The sequence below is a fragment of the Eretmochelys imbricata genome, chromosome 7 (assembly GCF_965152235.1).
Source record: "Eretmochelys imbricata isolate rEreImb1 chromosome 7, rEreImb1.hap1, whole genome shotgun sequence".
Taxonomy (NCBI): Eukaryota; Metazoa; Chordata; order Testudines; family Cheloniidae; genus Eretmochelys; species Eretmochelys imbricata.
This window is the reverse complement of record NC_135578.1, coordinates 81,754,886-81,769,087: the sequence shown is the minus strand read 5'-3', so window position 1 is coordinate 81,769,087 and position 14,202 is coordinate 81,754,886. Positions and strand designations below refer to the sequence as shown.

The window sequence follows — 14,202 nt, the reverse complement described above, 5'->3', positions numbered from 1 at the left end:
CACTAAACAAAATCCTACAGCAGCATACAGGACAGAGATGTCACAACTGTGAGCTAAACTTCACAGATGCAGAATTATGAACAGAACTCAGTACCTGGTGCTTCATAAATCCAGAGTTTATGCACAGAACTAACAGAAATCCTCTTGCAGCTGTGAAGGACATGAAGGGCTCTTTTAGAGGTAGGACCCTTCACTTTCAGTTTTTATATTATTTATTTTTTCCCATAAATTTATCAATATTTATTACCACAACTACAAAATCAGTTGAGTATCAGTGCAAAAAACTATTAATTTTTCTGGGTAAATATTGGGGTTTATTTTGGTGGATGGAAAGATGGGAGGGAAAGTATTCCATAGATTAATGCTTTGAATTCCATTCATCAATGTAGTTTGCTGCAGAACTAAAACAGAACTCCAAACACAATGCCACCTCTGAGTTTAAGAGCACAATATATCTCTACTCCCCAAATAAAACTTTTCATTTGAATAAACAATTTACTGTTGTAGACTTATAAATATTTATAGGGCTAATAGTTCTATTTAATAATTTGGCCACAACGTTTGCAGCACATATACTCAACTTCATCCTGTTTTTGTTTTTTTCAAACTTTCAAGTACTTCCTTGTGTTCCGAAATGTATTTTGATACAGATTTTCATTTTCTTCCCATTTTAGTGTGTGAAATCTTTAAACCATTATCTGCTAGCAGCTTGAAATATGTATGTGGTGGGCATGAGATTCATCAATATGTTCAGATGCTCATATACTTCAGAGCTTGCATGCGTGCCTGTTTGTTTATTGGGTGTATCTTGTAGACGAATACGTAGCCTTACTTCAACAAGCAGCTTTGCATGTACACACATACTAATGTATTATCGTAATACATATATCTCATGCAATGTATTGTAGTTTCCTAATAAAACAAGTTATTTTTTATATATTTGAATGGTACAAAAGTAGGGTGAAAATCAGACAAAAACGAATAATACTTGTTGTAAAACCTGGGAATTTTTTTGGTAAAAACTGGTTTAAACTGAAAATGAAGGGGCTTATCTATAGGCCATCCAGTAAATGACAGCAATTATGAATTCTCTCCAATAGAGGGCAGTGAAAAAGATACACTAGCCAATCTTTTGAATTCACCAACAACAGATGCAAGGGGCAGACAACAGTTCATCTTCATCAACCCCAACTCCTGAGTAGTGAGATAAGCCAACTTTTGAAAAGGAGGAAGGAAAGGGGCAGCCACACCTTGGTTGGATTTGTTCCAGTATTTAGTAGGAACCATTGGGGGGGGCTGATGATATGGAACTTTTAAAGTGTTAAGAACAGCAACATTTGTCCCCTCAAGCTATGCTCATGGAAATCAGTATTGTATTGGGATTCTAGTTCCTACCTACATAATTTAGCACATTTTGTTGTTGTTTTTAAAAGGATTAAACATTTGTATAGGTAACTGAGGATATTCTCATTACATTAAATAGGATAAAATATTTATAAGAGATACAAACTGTGCAGCCACCCCATAACTGACAGCAATTACAAAGAGTTCCCTATGGACACGTTATTACACAATGGTCCTTTATAGGACCGTTTCATCTTCCTCTGACGAATGTAGTACTGGCTATTGTTGGAGATAGGATACCCAACTAAATCCGGTATAGCAATTCTCTTCTTCAATTAATCAAATACGAATAAACCCAAGTTTTCAACTGCCACTAGGATTTACTGATTACCATTTCTATCAATGTTTTTCAATGATGGGTCACAGTCCCTGACAATCTACTGAAAACTGGGGGGCCATCCTAGGTTTTTCATAAATTCCATGCCCCTGCAGTCCTGCTTAGTGAGAATGAAAGCTTCCAGTAAAACGGTACCATCTATGGCAGTCTGCAGAGTGAGATATCCCTTCATTTATTACAAGTATGTAGAGTGTTATTTCCATCTGAGCTAAGATCATATCTGGGGCTGTTGTGATTCAATTTAAAATTATTTCAAGTTCTTGGCAGGACTCTAGCCCAATCTATGGTGACACACTAAAAGCCTATCGTTAGAAACCTCTAATTTTTGCATTAGAAGCGAACAAGCAGGATGGATTATCAGAGTAGCCTGTACGCTAAGCAGGACTAGAGGAGCACTAAGGGTCAGGAGAGATGACAAGTATCAGACCAAGGAACTTTCATGGAGTACCAGATGTAGGCCCTGCTGGACACATGTAAGTAAACATGGGTGAGGCCTCCTTTCTTGGGGCTTGTCTACACTTACCAGGGGATCGATGAGCGGCGATTGATACATTGGCGGTCGATTTGGCGCACGGGTTCTCAAACTGGGGGTCGGGATCCCTCAGGGGGTCGCAAGGTTATTACATGGGGGGTCGTGAGCTGTCAAACTCCACCCCAAACCCCGCTTTGCCTCCAGTATTTATAATGGTGTTAAATATATAAAATAGTGTTTTTAATTTATAAGGGGGGGGGTGTCGCACTCAGAGGCTTGCTATATGAAAGGGGTCACCAGTACAAAAGTTTGAAAGCCACTGATTTAGCGGGTCTAGTGAAGACCCGCTAAATCGACAACAGATCACTCTCCCGTCGACTCTGTACCCCACCGGATCAAGAAGAGTAGAGGGAGTCAACAGGAGAGCGTCTCCCGTCGACATCATGTAGCATGGACCCCACGGTAAGTAGGTCTAAGCTACGTCGATTTGAGTTATGCTATTGAATATATGCTATTTCCCCTGTAGTGTAGACAAGGCCTTGGAAGACAGGATTAGGGAAGTAATTAGATCAGCAGGCTGAAAATGGAATATTTAGACTAAGTAAACAATAAGATTTAGTAAATAAGATAAAAGACAAAATGTCTCAACTAGCTAATATAAAAGGGGGGGAACATGCAGGGAACCATTTACTGAGAACATGATAACCATGGACAGCAAAAGTCAGGAGTGTAAGGATAAGGTAAAGAATAAAGTCAAACATGCAGCAGGTGAACAGAACATGTTGTACAGCGATTAGTTCCCACAAAGTGACTAAGACAATCCCCAAATGGATGATGCAGTGTATAATAAATGCAATGTAATGTGTAAATGTATATAGAGGAAGAGGTTTTCTGTGTAACTTTGGATGTGTGGTACACCCTATACCCACTTCCTATGCTTGAGTCTGATCAACTCAGCATAGCTTTGCTGTATGCCAAATTAAGGAATCTGAGTGACAAGACTGGAATCAGACTGAACTCTTGGGGAACTGAGTGGAAAAGGTCTCAGGAGAACCCCAACACCAGAATGGGACTTTAAAAAAAAAAATTGTAATTAGGTGCTCCTAACCCTGGGAGCTCAGGGGAAATTGCTGCTCTCCTGTCAGACATGCAGGATTAAAGAGTAATGCTCATTTAGAATGAGTGATGAATTTAGAATTTCCTTTTTGGGGCAAAGAAATGTTTGGCCACCAAACCTGAAATTGAGGCCAATCTTATTTGTGGCCACAGACCCTTTACATGGATTCCTCTTAGCCAATCCCACACCCCCTAGGTAAGTCAAATATCACGTTTCCATCCATTAAAGAGGGTGATTAAAAGCTTTAGGATCTCCAGTTAGGAAAACCATACTTTCACACACCTCTACCTTTTGGCCTCTTCTAGTACCTCTTTCAATTTTCATGTGCTCTCCCTCCTTAGCATACAGCCACTGATATATTTTCTTTCTATTTCTCAATATAAAGTGATACTTAGTCGGAAGAATTCTATACAAAAATAAAATACATTTTACCAAACTATATAGAGTTACAGAGATAGTGCGGGTGGGTGTATAAATTAATTTGTGATTATCTGTTCATTTATATTCTTCCATTTTGCCAGCTTCAGGCAGATTGTTAATGAATGTTTGCACGCACTGTCAGCAATATAAGAATTACAATTTATTAGCTTCTGAAGGGAAAAAGTAACATATTACCTGGATAATATTTCACCAACTGATCCATTAATGTTTCCTGGGTAACAATAACATGAGCTGCATTCATATCAGATATAGCACAGCAAAGAATTTCTGCCAAAGGAACAAACTGGGATTGAGAAATAGGATTCATGTGAATTGGAGATACATCACCTAAAATGTAAAAAAAGAGAAAGCAAGCTGCTTATTTGGGATATTGTATAGTTTACTATTATTCATGCTATAGCCACTTAAACATGAACTTAAGCTGCCACTACCTCCCTTTTATACTTCTGCCCCCTTACCCTCCACTCTCCCCTTCTCTTTTAGTAACTAATTATGAAGAATATTTTTCAGGAACAAAAATATGACTCCTGGCACGCTGATGGTAATGCACTGATATTTGCAACAAGAGAAAAAAGGTTTTTAAGTAAAATGAGATTACCTTAGGTGTTTTTAATTCAATGTAAAATTGCGTATAAGCTGAGTTAAGAAGGGACTTAAAAACAGAAAAAGGATGTTTGACTACTTCTGGTTTGCTTGAATGACAGCTTACATACACTAAAATGTGGAATCTATGTTTCTCTGAAGAGCTACACAAAAAGCAAAACACCCAGCAACTTTTCTGAATAGGTGAGTTGTATATCAAAGTTTTCAAAAAATTGGGATGGAAGAGAAAAGAGACATACCAAAAGACTGTCTACATCGTTGCTCACACAAATTTTAAGACCAGTTCATCTGAACCACTGGTAGAAAAATTATTGGTAAATTTTCCATGTGTAGAGAAAGCCTAAGAAACAGGATTATCTAGTTGACTGAGCAAAAAGCAGGGAGCCAGAAAATTTCTCAGTCCTGTTATCATCTTTGCCACTGTTGCAACAATAATTTTGTACTTATACAGCACTGTATAATTTACGCTATTCCTCAAAACACCCCCTATAGTGTAGGTAAATATTATCCCCATTTTACGAACAGAAAACAGAGACTCAGGGAGGTGAAGTGACATATCCAAGGTCATACAGCAAGTCTGGGTCAAGACCCAGGTATCCAGATTCTCAGGCCCATCCTGATCAAGTGGATCACAGTTCCTGTTCAGAAAAGGCACTTAACCTTTCTGTTTTTATTTCTCTCTTTATATATTGTTTATCATCAGCACAACACATATATACAGCATCATCAAATTACTCAGCCCTCTACAAGATATTCCATGACCCAAAGAGCTTTACAGTCATTATTCCACCTGAAAAGCTTCTGGGCTCTCAAAATTCTGGAAATAAGTCAGAGGATATTACAGCATTCAGTAAAATGGCATTAAAAGCCACAAAAGGGATTTTCTTTTGCCATTTTGTACAGCCCGGCTAAGCACCTACATGGAGTGTAGTACTGCAAATACTTATGTACATGCTTCACACATGAGTAGTCCCAGTTAAACAAACTGCTTTAGGGTTGAATTAAATGGCACTACTTATATGTGCCTCAAGCATGTGCATCAGTATTTACAGGATTGCTGCCCAAGGAACGATGATCTTGTAGGCAAGACCTTGGGCTGTGAACCAGGAGATCTGGGTCCTATTCATGGTTCTACATTGGTCAAGTCAAACTAGTTAGCCTCAGTTTCCCCATCGGTAAACTGGGGATGATAATCCTTTCCCTTTTCCCTGACAGGGATAAGGTAAATACATTAACATTTGTCTGGAGTTCTGATACTATAGTGGTAAGTGGGATATAAAAGCCTATAAACAACTACCACCACCACAATCAATCCCTAAACAAACAGACTATCCTATACTTACATCACTGTGATAAGTAAAAACAAGACTATACAGGGGGGGTTTGCACACATGGTAAGATTAACAGCATATTATTTCCCTGAATAAAACTATGTTTTTGATTAAATTATTCTCTTTTGTCATCTGTTGGTATTTCTGTATATTGCACATACAGCCCATAGTACCATCAACTACCAAGGCATGCATAATGTAACAGCAAATCCCCATTGGGTACTTTATGAGGTAGAGAAATGATTCCAGAGCCAAAGAGGTTGATCTTCTTTTAAAGAGGAAGAAGTGTGACTTTACATGCTAAGTTTGTGTAGATCAGGTTAAACAATAATTCAGGCTTAATTTAACTAAACTGGACAGATAGTTGGATGACTATGTAATCTGATCCTTATCATACTGTAACCAGAAAAACACTCAACACCGAATATATCTCTTACATAAATGGAATAAGGAGCAGCACTTCGAAGAACTTTTATTAAATTGCTCTGGACCTTTGTTTTACAATTTATGATTATGTTCAACAAAAAGTGTTTAGAAAAAGCTGAGCATTATTTCCCCAGTGATGTTGCTAAGATACAACTTGCAGGTGCATAAATCATTGCAAGCTTTCTTTGTGCAGGAAAGGAAAATAAACCTTCAATAATAGCCTTTTAGAATAGCTGGCCATTTCAGTTCTTTAGTATAGGTAAGCCCTCTGGTTACAAGACTCTTTTTGCAACTTATTTCTATGTTGGAGTTTTCTGTTTCGCTTTTGTCTTTTTTACAAGAATCAGGTTGCCATGCAAGAGTCAGGCAACACAGCAAAACACATGTAATGTGGTGACTGCCTTCTGATAACTATTTTCATGTGCATTACTGCCTCAGTCTACATACACCCGTGAGAGAACACACCACTCTATAACTGATGTAAATTTACATATTCACACTGCGTGAAAGAGCAGCAGAATTTTTAGCACATTTATAATGCAATTCACAGATTGATACTACCAGAAAACACACAAATTTTAATTCAGTGTAGATCACAGTGCTCCTCCACTACTGAAATAAAACAAATATTTAAAATATGCAGAAAAACTAAATACTTTTAAATCAAGCATGGAGGAGATTATGGATAACAATACAAAAATACCGATCTACTTCTCATTAAACTGTTGGATTTATTATTTTTATTATTAAAATGCATTTTAAATAAAGAATCCTCATTTTACAGAAATATGCAAAAAAAAATTAGATTTGTGTGGGAAAATACTCCTTTCATAGTTTGTGTGCTTTGTGTTCTCTGGGTCTGATCCTGCACTGCTGAAGCCAATGGGAGTTTTGACATTCACTTCAATGGAAGCAAGATGAATCCCTTTATGCTTCAGAACTTGTAATATATTTGCTCTTTTTACACATCAGAAAAGGCACACTTTACAAATTCTGCACAACACAAAGCACCACTTCCTTTCCCAAACATTTCTCTTGGTAAGACTAATTGTCTCCATTTCCTTGTAGTAGATACAAAAAGACTTGCCTTGACTCAAAATTAAGAACCCGTCACCGATCAGGTAAAATACATACCAATCCTACTGATTGCTTAAATACAACATAATGTCCATGTTGCAAAGAAACAATGAGGAGTCCTTGTGGCACCTTAGAGACTAACATTTATTTGGACATAAGCTTTTGTGGGCTAAAACCCACTTCCTCAGATGCATGGAGTGAAAAATACAGTAAGCAGTATATATTTATTTATTTATTTTACAGCCTCATTAGCACTGACCCCCTTGGTAAGGCAACTCCCATCTTTTCATGTGCTGTAATATATACATTGCTTACTGTATTTTTCACTCCATGCATCTGATGAAGTGGGTTTTAGCCCACGAAAGCTTATGCCCAAATAAATTTGTTAGTCTCGAAGGCGTCACAAGGACTCCTTGTTGTTTTTGCTAATACAGACTAACACTGCTACCACTCTGAAACATGTTGCTCAGATTAACTTTTACAAAAGCATGTTTACTGACCCCGAACTAGGCAGTTTGCCAGTCATGTATTGACCTTCAGGTGGTTTTACCAGTCTACTCAAACTCAGCTAATTACCTGGATACATGAAACCTGAGAGTAGAGTATGTACTGGCTCACAATGTGGGAAAGTCATCTGTAATACAAGCCATAGATAACAGTACTCAGTGAACAGAAAAGCCTCCAGATACTCTTGACCAACATAAAAGGATTTTTTGTTCCATGTCTGTAACTTGGGAGGTTTACTGGGTTTTAATAGTACATAACAGATGGTAGCTTTTCTGCCTGTTTAGGCATTAAAAATAAATACTTATGTCCACTTTTAGTTCTGGTGTAAACCAGCATAATTCCAGTGAAGTTAATGAAGTTGCATCTACTTACACCAGAGCTCAATTTAGCCCTTAGATTTCAAAACCCTGGTGTATTAACGAGTAAATCATTCTGAACAGAAACAAAAAACACAACTAAGTTATCCACATTTCCTGATATACTGATATCTGTTATACGACACAGAATGGATGTTATAAGCCAAGTGAAATGCAAGATCAACATTTCAATTATCCTTAGTCAAAAGTAACCATGCAGAGTGAAACAAACTGAGCATGCTAAACATTCCATGAATCCCATAAACATTTGCATGATAACGCTGCTATTATTGATGTTTTCTGTTTGCTGCATCTTTATATAAAGGACTAAGTTTAGCCCTAGCATAAACAGGCACAACTCCATTAACATGCAAGTTTTGTGCCTTTCTGTAGACATGTGGTCCTCAATCTATTTACCCTTGTGGGCCATATATGCTGCTCTCTGTGTGTTATGTGGTCCGCATCCACATATATAGATATAGATAGATATATACACACACACACACACTCAACCTGTATGGTCCTGAGGATTCACATGGGCCACTGCTCTATGGTGACTGGGCCGCAAGCGGCCTGCAGGCCAAGAAACACTGCTGTATACTGTAATGTAACAAGTCAGCAAAGAGACGTGTCTTTATGCACAATCAAGGAGTAATGATATTTACAGGTAAAAGTATTAGGAAATTTTTTAAGAGGAAAAGTCTTGGTGAAGAATGAACACGGAGAGTTGTGCAAAATGTAAAAAAAACCACTGATTTATATTTAAATGCATCTTTTAAAAATCTTTCAAAAGTTCTATCTATTTCAGAGACAGGATGGGCATCACATGAAAGTGGTTGTAATGATAAATTTAATTATTCAATTAATGTGCTTAAGTACATTAGTCATATAAAAGAAATACCATATGTGCCACGCCTGGTTTGAGAAATGTCCAAGTTTTTATTGATATAAACAGTAATAGTTTAGTCTTGTATAAGAAGTTCCTTTATGTACTGCTGCATTAAAGAATTTGTATTCCTGATGGGCTGGGGGCGGGGGGATTCCATTTGCATACAAAGAGCTTTGAGCGAACGAGCTTTGAGAACAAAAGATACAAATAAATTTCAGCATTTTAGCACTGAAATTACATTTGTGTATAATACTTAAAAGTTTAAAAACTTCTTGTTGAAGTGGCAACTCAGCACATCTGACTGACTTCTGGGGCCATACTTATTAATCTGTGCTAAAACAGAAGATGCATATTAAATATAAACATTATATTTCAACTACTGATTATTACAAGAATAAACTGTGACACAATATGAAAAAAACAATAGCCCCTTTTAGGTTAATCTGTTATGTAAAGATTTTAAAACCAGTGATCTAGTGCTATACTTTTAGGGCCACATTTTTCAGAAGTTCTCAGCATCAGCAGTTCCTGAAAGTCTGGTCCCAACTGCAGGTGCTGAGAACTTTTGAAAATATAGTCCTTAGAGTTTCCTTCTAACACACGTAGCCAGTTACCATGGAATTCTTAGTTAGCACATAATAGCAACCTCAGCCTGCTTAGTTTCATTACAAACATCTGGAATACACACACACATATGGTGAAAATGAAGCCAGATATCAATACAGCATCTAAAGGGCATGATCACGGAAATCAGCTGGAGTCTTTCCAGTTGGCTTGGATCAGGCTCCAAAAAAGGAACACAAGTGATGTGAGAAATACAAATGGATTTGTATGGCATAGCTGTCAAAGTGCAGAAAGAGGAGAAGAACTAGGTCATGCTGAAACACATTTCTGGCTTTCAGAACATGAGTGTGTTAAATATGTTCTAAGGACCACATATGGCAATGGGCAACAATTAAATACTTTAAAAATTATCACAAAGCTAGTTTCAAGCACCTAAATCATTAACAGAACACTTGACTAGATTTCCAAATACAGATAAGGACATTATAAAAGAAAATGAAGCTTTTTTTTTGTTTGCATGTTTACCTACTAAGACAGAGGCTCAAGGTCCTGCGTTCCACCTACAATAGCTGACAACATAATGAGCCTCCAAAATAGCATAAAGAATTCTGCTTCTAATTCCACAAGCTCTGCATACCTCAGCAAAGGAGCTAGACCCCAAACCTTTTTGACAATCACAATGGTAAAGACCTAATTTGGGTCACATCTGTTTTTTCTCATTTACAGAAAATTTTTATTTATATATAAAAGCATGTGACAGTGAGGGTGTAATGTGCTTAATAGAAAGCATCAGGAAGAGCGTATAGAGGATTCAGATGGAGGAAAAGAGAAGGGACAATGCTGTCACTTTCAAAATGAGAAGATTTATCTTTCCCAGTAAACTGACTACCAAGGGTGTTTAGTGCCTATAGAGAACCTAGGTTCTAGCTCCTTTAATATATCTAATATATAGTAGAGAATCTAAGAGTTAGAATTATTTCCAACTATTTCACTTTTTTTTTTTTGGATGTAGATAAATATCACCCTTCTTTCACTGGGTATATTACTATTTCCACCAATACATCACCTTCACACCATTAAACTGGAGTAATTATAGAATTGGCATTTGTGCTGCAAAGTTCATGGGATAATTTTTCCAATAAGCTGGCCTTCTCTTTGTGGATGACAAGTGAGCCACAATCAAATGCAGATGTAGATTTGAGTTCTTAAAGTGTTAAACTTTCATCTCATCCACACTGTTTCAACAACTGAGCCTTCACCAGCTTTGGCTGAAGGGGGCTTTGGCCCTGCAGTGACATAATGGACTCATGTACCACCTCTCATATTGGCTACTCTGTCCAACAAAACCTGCCAGGCTTTGCTGGCAGTATACACCTTTTCCCAGATGTAACTGGTTCATTTCCCTCTCCAGTCTCAGCTTGGCTAGGGGTTGACAGCTCCCCTTTTTGGGCCCAGGAAGCACAGTCTACCTAGTAAAAACCCCACCAGGAAGGGAACAGTTCTAAGTTAGCATCTTACCACTGATCAGGAACATACAGAAATGACCTCTTCATTTACCTGTTGCTGAACCTGGCAATGGGTCCACATCTGAATACAAAGATACTCAAGTGGTTTAGACTTCTAAACACTAAGGTGGTTTATAAACTGCATAATCTAGAGTGGTTTTAAAGTACAATTAGTCAAAGTGGACGTAATCAAACGGTTTAAAAAAGGATAATTAAATTAAACCTTGGTGTTTAAAAACATATCAGGTCACGCGGTGTAAGACCCAGCATACATGGGGCCTCTGAGGACCGAGTAGTCTGTTTTTGAAACTCAAAGTTCTAGTCTTTGGCTAGAAAGAACTGTTGAAAGACCACGGCATGAATGACAAGCAGCATCATAACCACCACACAAAAGGTCATTGAGGAATTATTTTGACATCACAACCTACAGCCTTAGAACCCTAGTTTAGACTGTAAAATCCTCGGTGAGATTTTCTTGTCTCTTCTTCCTTGGCATCAGCACCTATTAGTCTCCTATTCCACAGCTGTACACAGTGTAGTTGTAGCCATGTTGATCCCAGGATATTAGAGAGACAAGGTGGGTGAGGTCATATCATTCACTGGACCAACTTCAGCTGGTGAGAGACAAGCTGTCGAGCCACACAGAGCTCTTCTTCAAGTCTGAAGAAAGCTTGTCTCCCTCACCAACAGATATCAGTCCCATAAAAGGTATGACCTCACCCACCTTATCTCTCCTATTCCACAGGGCAGTTTCAGTTTACTTATTTTAGCCAGAAGGACATAACATTTCCTGCTGTTTGGTTGGTGGGTGATGGGAGTGTAAAATGGAAAAGTAAGTCTGAGAAAGATTAGAATTATTAGAATACAAATGCTGCAGATCAAGACCAGATATGCAAAAGAAATACAACTTTGCAAAGCAAAACTAGCAACATGGTTTTATTTGGTATTGTAATGATTTTAAAATGGGGTGAACTTGTTGAATTACAACAATTTCTATTTCATATGCCTTTTTCCCTAACCTTCTGCTCCAGAGTCCGATACATGTCCTGATGCTTACAGCTAACTACATACTCTATATGCACTGTACTCTAGACTCCAAGTAATAGATCAATATACGAGAAGCCAAATTAGAATAAAATAAATTCTGTTTTATTCATCATTACCTACTCCAAAACATTTCGACAGACTCATCACTGCGGAATAATTTTATGAATCTTGGCTGTTATTAACCTTTCCTCTTGCATTAGTAATACTCTAAATCTAAGAAAGCATTGCATCACCTACATTAAATAACTGCACACAGTATTCAGACAGTTTCCCCATGACAAGTTCTATGAAAATTATTGAGGGTTTGGTGCAAATCATCCCTAAGTGTGCTCTGTCTTGATCATACAGATGGCAAACATTCTTCTAACAGGACTGTTCTTGGAAAAAAAGATATAGAAAAATCTCTCTTTAAAAAACGTCTGACATATTATTTATCCAGATTAAGATACTGTCTTCCAGCTTCTTCATAGTTGTCACAGTTAGTCTCCTCTGTAAATTTTTAGCTGGTGGATTATATAACCCACTTAACCACAACAGCTCCCTCAGACCAAAATAGCTGGCAAAATTATTTTAATAAGGCCACTCACTCACCAGCAGTCTGACATATTTCCTATTTTTACCTTGAGCTTTATTTAGTGGTTTTGCAAGGTTAAATATTTCCAAATGAACCATCACATACAATGTAGTAAGGGAGTGTCAGAGTAAAAATGTGAACGGAGCAAAGAGGCCTACATTATGAACTCACATTTGACTTCTGGTCTGAGAAGTATCTTCTCTTTAATTGTAAGTACTTATACATACTGTAGAGTCTGAGCAGCTGTTACACCAATGATGGTAAAACTCCAGTTCTGTGCCAGATCATTCGAACAAATTAAATAAATCAAATCCCACAGCCTGATGACAGCACAATCAGTTTGGCTGGTCTGCATGTACCATTTCTCTATTCTAGTCTATACTGAAGAAGAAAAGTGAAGCTTCTCCAACATCTCCAGTTACAATATTAGTGGCAAAAACTGATAAGAAGATGCACATTTACACAATTAATTCTACCCTTTTAAATCCAAGGTATTATACTCAGTCACTTTATTTCAATAGATTAGAATGGCTGTCTCCTGTTTTAAAGGAAAGCCTGTCAAAAGGAGCAAATAAATCAGTATCATCCATTAACATCAGTATAGGATTAACACAGGATTTAAAGAAGCAGATAATGACTAAAGCCAGTTCCATTTTAAAGTTAATTCCCCACTCTTTGTTGGGGATTCAACTTCATTCTGAAATGGGTTTAAATCTCTTGGCAATTCATATTCTGCAGCCCAATACCTATTAAAAATAATCTGATTTAACTCAAAACTGATCATCAGATGGGCTTGAGAGAACATGTTCTATAAAAACATTTATCTTAAGTATAAATTTTTCTTGTATTATGTTCAAGGGCCAAATAATAGCTGTTAATTACTTTAACCAGGGCACGCGGATTATAATTTAATTTTGCACATTAAGGACCCAATCCATTAATTGGATTACATGTGAGCAAAAGCTTAATTTAAACATCACATTGCATTAAAAAAAGGATATGTTTGCATTTAGTTTCTCTTTGTAAAAAAAATTCTAATCTCAGATGTGGAATTTCATGCACTGAGGTATGAGAGAGGCACAGCTTCCCAACTTTGCTGCTCCTGTTGGTTAATAATTGTAGATAATTTTCTGTTGCACTCCATTAATCAGGCAGCAGCACATCTATCATAAATATAAATAAACCACCTTTCTGTATACAGTGCTATAAAATCCTTCCTGGCCAGAGACAAAACCCTTCCACCTGTAAAGGGTTAAGAAGCTAAGGTAACCTCGCTGGGACCTGACCCAAAATCACCAATGAGGGGACAATACACTTTCAAATCTGGGGGGGAACCAAAGGGTTGTCTGTCTGTGTGATACTTTTGCCGGAAACAAATCAGAAATGCAAGCCTTCCAACTCCTCTTAAGTTGGAAAGTAATCTAGCTAGAGAATGCATTATATTTTCTTTTGTTTAATGGCTGGTAAAATACGCTGTGCTGGAGGGAATGTATATTCCTGATTTTGTGTCTTTTTGTAATTTAAGGTTTTGCCTAGAGGGATTCTCTATGTT

General features: G+C 37.4%; 1 protein-coding gene across 4 annotated transcripts in view; it reads right to left on the bottom strand.

Annotated features, from left to right (window-relative positions):
- Positions 1–14,202, bottom strand: part of STOX1 (storkhead box 1) — a 33,198-nt gene that overhangs the window by 4,464 nt on the left and 14,532 nt on the right. For all 4 annotated transcript variants that reach the window (XM_077822006.1, XM_077822007.1, XM_077822009.1 and 1 more), the window contains exon 2: positions 3,946–4,098. In XM_077822006.1, coding sequence (XP_077678132.1) covers positions 3,946–4,098 — 153 coding nt within the window. The remainder of the gene's footprint in view (positions 1–3,945; positions 4,099–14,202) is intronic.